General features: G+C 52.9%; 1 protein-coding gene and 1 pseudogene across 2 annotated transcripts; both read right to left on the reverse strand.

Annotated features, from left to right (window-relative positions):
- Positions 1 to 1,966: 1,966 nt before the first annotated feature.
- LOC100278027 (uncharacterized) lies at positions 1,967 to 3,425 on the reverse strand. Its single transcript, NM_001364312.1, has one exon. It carries the CDS (start codon positions 3,173 to 3,175, stop codon positions 2,624 to 2,626), a length of 552 nt encoding a protein of 183 aa, NP_001351241.1. The 5' UTR covers positions 3,176 to 3,425; the 3' UTR covers positions 1,967 to 2,623.
- Positions 3,426 to 3,629: 204 nt separating this feature from the next.
- Positions 3,630 to 3,930, reverse strand: LOC103629330 (uncharacterized; annotated as a pseudogene). The gene has a single exon (NR_157119.1). The product of NR_157119.1 is annotated as an uncharacterized protein (transcript).
- Between the last annotated feature and the right edge of the window lie 2,520 nt (positions 3,931 to 6,450).

The following is a 6,450-nucleotide window of genomic DNA, read 5'->3' on the forward strand; positions in this document are numbered from 1 at the left end:
GAGCGAGGCGGCCGGAGACCGGCGTGAGAGAGGTGGGAATCCCGCGGCCTTCGTGTTCGTCCCGCGCCCAGGTCGGGTGCGCTTGCAGTAGGGGGTTACAAGCGTCCACGCGGGAGAGAGAAGCGAGCGGCTCCAAGCGAGCGCCTGTCTCGTCCTCGTCCCCGTGTGGCCAACCCCCTCTAAGAGGGCCCTAATCCTTCCTTTTATAGACGTAAGGAGAGGATCCAGGTGTACAATGGGGGGTGTAGCAGAGTGCTACGTGTCTAGCGGAGGAGAGCTAGCGCCCTAAGTACATGCCGTCGTGGCAGCCGGAGAGATTTTGGCACCCAGCTGGTGTGATGTTGTGGCCGTCGGAGGAGCGATGGAGCCTGGCGGAGGGACAGCTGTCGGAGCAGTTGGGTCCTTGCTGACGTCCTCTTGCTTCCTTAAGGGGGCTGAGAGCCGCCGTCGTCACAGAGTATGCGGGGCACCATCATTGCCTATCTGGCGGAGCTAGCCAGATGGGACGCCGGTCTTGTTCCCTGCGGCCTGAGTCAGCTTGGGGTAGGGTGATGATGGCGCCTCCTGTTGACGCGGCTGGCATGTGCCCTAGGTTGGGCGATGTGGAGGCTCCTCCAAAGCCGAGGTCGAGTCTGTCTTCCGTGGCCGAGGCCGAGTCCGAGCCCCTGGGTCAGGCGAGGCGGAGGTCGTCGGCTGAGGCCAGGGCCGAGTCCGAGCCCTGGGGTCGGGCGAAGCGGAGTTTGTCGTCTTCTGGGACTTAGCCCGAGTCCGAGCCCTGGGTCGGGCGGAGCGGAGTTCGCCGTCTTCCGGGACTTAGCCCGAGTCCGAGCCCTGGGTCGGGTGGAGCGGAGTTCGCCGTCTTCCGGGACTTAGCCCGAGTCCAAGCCCTGGGTCGGGCGGAGCGGAGTTCGCCTTCTTCCGGGACTTAGCCCGAGTCCGAGCCCTGGGTCGGGCGGAGCGGAGTTCGCCGTCTTCCGGGACTTAGCCCGAGTCCGAGCCCTGGGTCGGGCGGAGCGGAGTTCACCGTCTTCCAGGACTTAGCCCGAGTCCGAGCCCTGGGTCGGGCAGAGCGGAGTTCGTCGTCTTCCGGGACTTAGCCCGAGTCTGAGCCCTGGGTCGGGCGGAGCGGAGTTTCCTGTGGTGCCTTCGGCAGGGCTTGACTGCCTGTCAGCCTCACTCTGTCAAGTGGCACCGCAGTCGGTGTGGCGCAGGCGGCGCTGTCCTTCTGTCAGGCCGGTCAGTGGAGCGGCGAAGTGACGGCGGTCACTTCGGCTCTGCCGGGGGGGGGGGGGGCGTCAGGATAAAGGTGTCAGACCACCTTTGCATTAAATGCTCCTGCGATTTGGTCGGTCGGTGCGGCGATTTAGTCAGGGTTGCTTCTTAGCGAAGGCAGGGCCTCGGGCGAGCCGGAAATATGTTCGCCGTTGGAGGGGGCCTCGGGCGAGACGGAAATCCTCCGGGGTCGGCTGCCCTTGTCCGAGGCTAGGCTCGGGCGAGGCATGATCGAGTCGCTCGAATGGACTGATCCCTGACTTAATCGCACCCATCAGGCCTTAGCAGCTTTATGCTGATGGAGGTTACCAGCTGAGAATTAGGAGTCTTGAGGGTACCCCTAATTATGGTCCCCGACAACCAGTTACCGACGTACGACTAAGCGCAATAATCACGTTTCTCTAAATTAAACAAACCTAACGCAAACATCACGAACAACAAACTATACATATTAATCACGATTAGCCTAAACACAACCTATCACTTAATTAATTAAATTCTAAGCTCAGTGGTCTAAGGAATTTAAATCTAGAACAAGAATAAAAGCACATCACTTTTTAGACCACGCGACTGGATTAAATTACATACCACTCTAAGTTATCATATATAGCCTACCATTAATTTTATCAAACAATTATAATTTGTCATAAGAAATACTAATAAGATTATTGTTTAGACATTTTAAAATACTAAATTTATTCACTAATTTACCGTACGTCACATAATTAACATCTCAAACCTACCCAATGCGACTACTCCAAAATCATGAAAATAATTACATCACATTCATCGAACTAATTCAATAATTAAGCTAACGGAAATATGGATCGGCTTACCATACTAACTCTGACGCGCTATCCGCGAGCACGGCAAGGATTCTAGTTCGGCCCTTGTGTCGAGTACTTGGTGAACATCACGCTGCTAACTCCGTCTTTACCCGATTTTGGGATTTCTTGATGACACACAGAACGACAACGACCTTCGATTGAAGTCTTTGACCGAGCACTAGATAAGCAATGCACACGGACCTCGTTTATTTTTGCCTAACTTTCGGGAGTCGAGGTTTGACGAGGTCGAGTAGGGAAGAACAGAGTTCCAACGATACAGGAGGGTGACGTATATAGAGCTGCACACACGACGCGACGACGAATGTCGATAGCCGGCGAGATCGACGACGCGATGGGAATTAAGGCCAAACAAGCCGAGAGGGCGCGCTGGCGAGCAGGAAACCACGCGAGCACAGGACAGGAAAACGACTGGCTTGACAGCACGCGAAGCTACACCAGCGACAACACGACGATGGCGATATGAGCGAGTGCGGATCGGCGCTAGAGAAGTCGAGCGCACGATGTCAACAACAGAGGAGGTGGACGCGAGCTGGACACCATGAGTGAGCTGCTCGGCCACCAGCGAGGGAGTACGCCGAGCGGGGAAAATACACAGGGCACGCACGAGTTGAGCGACGGCAGGACGGACAGATCGACGTCAGGGGCGAGGTGGAGGTCCGGCCGGAAACGAGGAACGCGGCTGCGTAGAGGAGCGAGCTGAAGATGCGACACGATGGAGCTCGGCCGACAGACAGCTTGCGTGTAGGGACTTCATGGAGCGTGGTGGAGCTGAGCGCCGGCAAGCATCCCAGGCGCGCCGCGCAGAGGAGAAACTCGGCACGCAGAGAGGTAAGCCAGAGAGCTCCGGTGTCGAGGGGATGCAGGCTCCAGCAAATCCCAGGGCGTGGCCATAGGAGGTGGAGCAGGGAGGGCACGATGCAGGGGAGGACACAAGGGAACGCGGTCGAACAGGGGCCTCGGCTAGGGAAGAAGCTCCACGGCGAGCTTGAGGGAGAAGAGAGGAACGGCTGGGCGTCGAGCTCACGGCGGGGAAAATCAGCTGGATGCTCGGCCATGGGAGGGAGAGAGGAGCGCCATGGGGCTTCGCGGCTGGAAGAGAGAGAAGCGCGGTGGCCAGGGAGCAGGCGATGCCGCGGCTGGAGAGGAAGAAGAAGTAGAGCGCACGCACTGGGAGGAGATGGAGCTGAGCGGCTGCGCAGTGGAGCAAGCAGCCATGGAAGAGCAGAGATTCGACTGGGAGGGAGGAGATGGGACGGCGCTTGGGATGTCCGGGACCAGGGCGCGGCTGCAGGAGGAAGATGTGAGAACGAGCGCCTGCTGCCGTGTGAAGAGGAGAGATAATGCTGAGGAAAAAAATCTGCAGAATAAGATAAGGCTGGGAGTCAGAGGATGCACACGTAGAAGAAGATATTCTACCGGTTACCCACTTAAGCGGCGACGGAGACAAGGAAAAAAAGCATCGAATACGATTGCTGGCAAAGAAAATATCGATGACGGCCAATGATATTCTAGGAAGTTTACGTACATGAGAAAAAAACAACGATAGAGAGATATTTTCTATAGTGAAAAATCCAAATACGTTGAAAATCATACCGAGGAATGGTGGAAATATTTAGAGAAGGATTTGATTTAGTGAATAGCGTTATATCACTGGATCTCGATTTTTCATATATAAACGTAACTAACCTATCTCCTTTGTAAAGGATTTTTCCATAATGACCATGAACAGTTGCTCCTATAGTGGCCAAATAAGGCTTAGCTGCTCTTAGAACAAAGGAGTCCATATTAACAATGAAAATTTGACCAGATTTTTTTATGTGTAATCACCCGTTATTTATATCCGAAGTTTTGGATCTGGCCGAGAAACACAAGGATCAAAACACTATCCGGATACGGTACTTGAGCCTCTATTAATTTAGTTGAACTCAGATAAAAATTTATCTGTTTTCCGAATCGATTTGATTTCTCTACCTAGAATAGCACACTAATGAATAATCCCAATTATTAATCTTGTGCACGGTTTCTTGGTAACGCAAGCGATCCGGAGTATTCTTTCGGACCCAGTATTATCTACTATAAAATCAAACCTTAATCTCTTTGTCTTGGATAATATCGGGTTCGGATAGGATGCAAATAAAATGAACCTAAACGAGATCGAGACTGATATTTTAAACTATATTTGATATGACTTGAAATCAGATAACTTCTTCTACCACTCGAACACCTGATTGCTCTGTTGGAGAATCAAATCTCAATTATAATTCCTTGGTTAGCAATCTCGCGCATGATTTTTCTCAGACAATGCGCAATTCAGATTATTTTGCCCCGAACATTTTAGTCGTCAAGTTCAAATTTATTTGTTCGGGATAAAATCATCCGAGTGGGTCGAGCTTCCAATTCGTATTCGCACAGCGATGAGTTTTAAATAATCACCGGACGCACCGATTTTCGGAACAACTATGTTCCGAACATCACGAAAATTTAGGAAGAGCCCGGATAGATAAAAACGATATCGAACTCTCGACAGACGAAACAGATGCGATATTAAAACGCGATAGGCGAAGATGATTAAAATTTAGCATCTGTTTTATCCACTGATATTACGTGCTTAATTCCATACTTGTTGTCGAGCGGAATATAAACACCAGGGGTGTTACAAGTAGGGCTCGTGCCAAGATCGCCCAGTTGCGGGCTGAGCGCACGGAGCGTTGTCACTTAGAGGATGGTTCTCCCGCTCCCGTCGGGACTCAGCACTCGTACCGCTCACCTAGATGTGGACACCATGCTTTTGGCAACCCCGACTGTAGGACCAGGATAAATTTAGAACCATAGATCGTCAGTGTTGGGTCTTGTAATAAATGTTTAAAATAGAAGTCTTAGTCTTAGTCTCAGTCTTACTCTTAGTTAGTCTTAGTTAGACAGGGTAGTTTGCTTATCCTGTGTTTTTATGTTTGTCATGATGAACTATGATGGATTTGGATCTTTGTAATGAATGTCACCAGAGTGTGGGTATCTCCTGCACCTTGGTTTACTTGTTAATGTTAATGAAATTAGTAATCTAGTTGGGAAACCATTTTATTCCACTTTCCTCTTTATCTGAGAAACTGTGCTTACATGTGTTGGAAATCAGTGAAGATGTTCATCTGTTCAACATTGTGGAAGGATTCTATACTCTTTTCTTATGCTGCAAGGTTTGCAAGATCAGTTCTGATGTGTGATTGCATTCTGCAGATGTTAGACAACAGGCGCAGAGGAGGAAGGCGTGCTCAGCAGGAGCAGGCAGCACCGCAGGATGAGGCACCCCAGCAACAGCAGCTGCCACCACCGCCCCCGATTACCATCGAGCAGATGTTCCTAATGCAGACTCAGGCGGTCCAAGCCATTGGTCAGACCCTGTGTCGGTGTTTCGACCACGGGGGGTCCCTGGACCGATGATTAAATTTGTCGCTGCGTGCCCCTGCCCAGATGGGTTGGCGTAAGATGGAACACAAGAGGAAAGCGCGGCTCGTGTTATCTCGCACCAGGGGGTGTGCTCGTAGTAGGGGTTACAAGCGTTCGCGAGAGAGAGAGAAGGAGAGCCTGTTCGTCAGCTCGTTCCTCCGCGCGACCTTCTCGCATGAAGGCCCTGGACCTCCCTTTTATAGATGCAAGGAGAGGGTCCAGGTGTACAATGGGGGTGTAGCTAGGCGCTAACGTGTCTGGCAGAGAGGTGCCTGAACCCTGTGTACATGCCAACGTGGCTGTTGCAGAGGTGCTAGAGCCCTGTGTACGCGGTAACGTGGCCGTCGGAGAAGTGCCTGAGCCCTGTAGAAGCGTAGCTGTCTGTGCTGCTGGGATCTTGCTGATGTCTCCTTGCTTCCGTAGGGGGCTGAGAACCACAGTCGTCATGGACGCACGCGGAGAGCCATCATTACTTGTTACCGGGGTGAGCCATATGGGATGCCGGTCTTGTTCCCCCGTAACCTGAGCTAGCTAGGGGTATGGTAATGATGTACCCCCGTGGCGCGGTCGGTCCGAGCCCAAGGTCGGGCGAGGCGGAGATTTCTCCTGAGGCCGAGGCCGGGGTCGGGCGAGGATGTGATTCCGCCCGAGGCCGAGGTCGAGGCCGAGCCCTTGGGTCGGGCGAGGCGGAGACCTCCTTCCGAAGCCGAGGTTGAGGCCGAGCCCTGGGGTCGGGCGAGGCGGAGCTTCCTGTTGCGCCCGAGGCTGAACTTGGCTGTTGTCAGCCTCACCCAGTTGGGTGGCACAATAGTCGGAGCGGGGCGAGCGGCGCTGTTTTCCTGTCAAGTCGGTCAGTGAAAGGGCGAAGTGACTGCGGTCACTTCGACCT

This window comes from Zea mays, chromosome 6 (assembly GCF_902167145.1).
Source record: "Zea mays cultivar B73 chromosome 6, Zm-B73-REFERENCE-NAM-5.0, whole genome shotgun sequence".
Lineage (NCBI taxonomy): Eukaryota > Viridiplantae > Streptophyta > Magnoliopsida > Poales > Poaceae > Zea > Zea mays.

Bases quoted from the DNA above. Each gene is read 5' to 3' on its own strand.
- LOC100278027 (NM_001364312.1), bottom strand. From the start codon at position 3,175: ATGGCCGAGCATCCAGCTGATTTTCCCCGCCGTGAGCTCGACGCCCAG.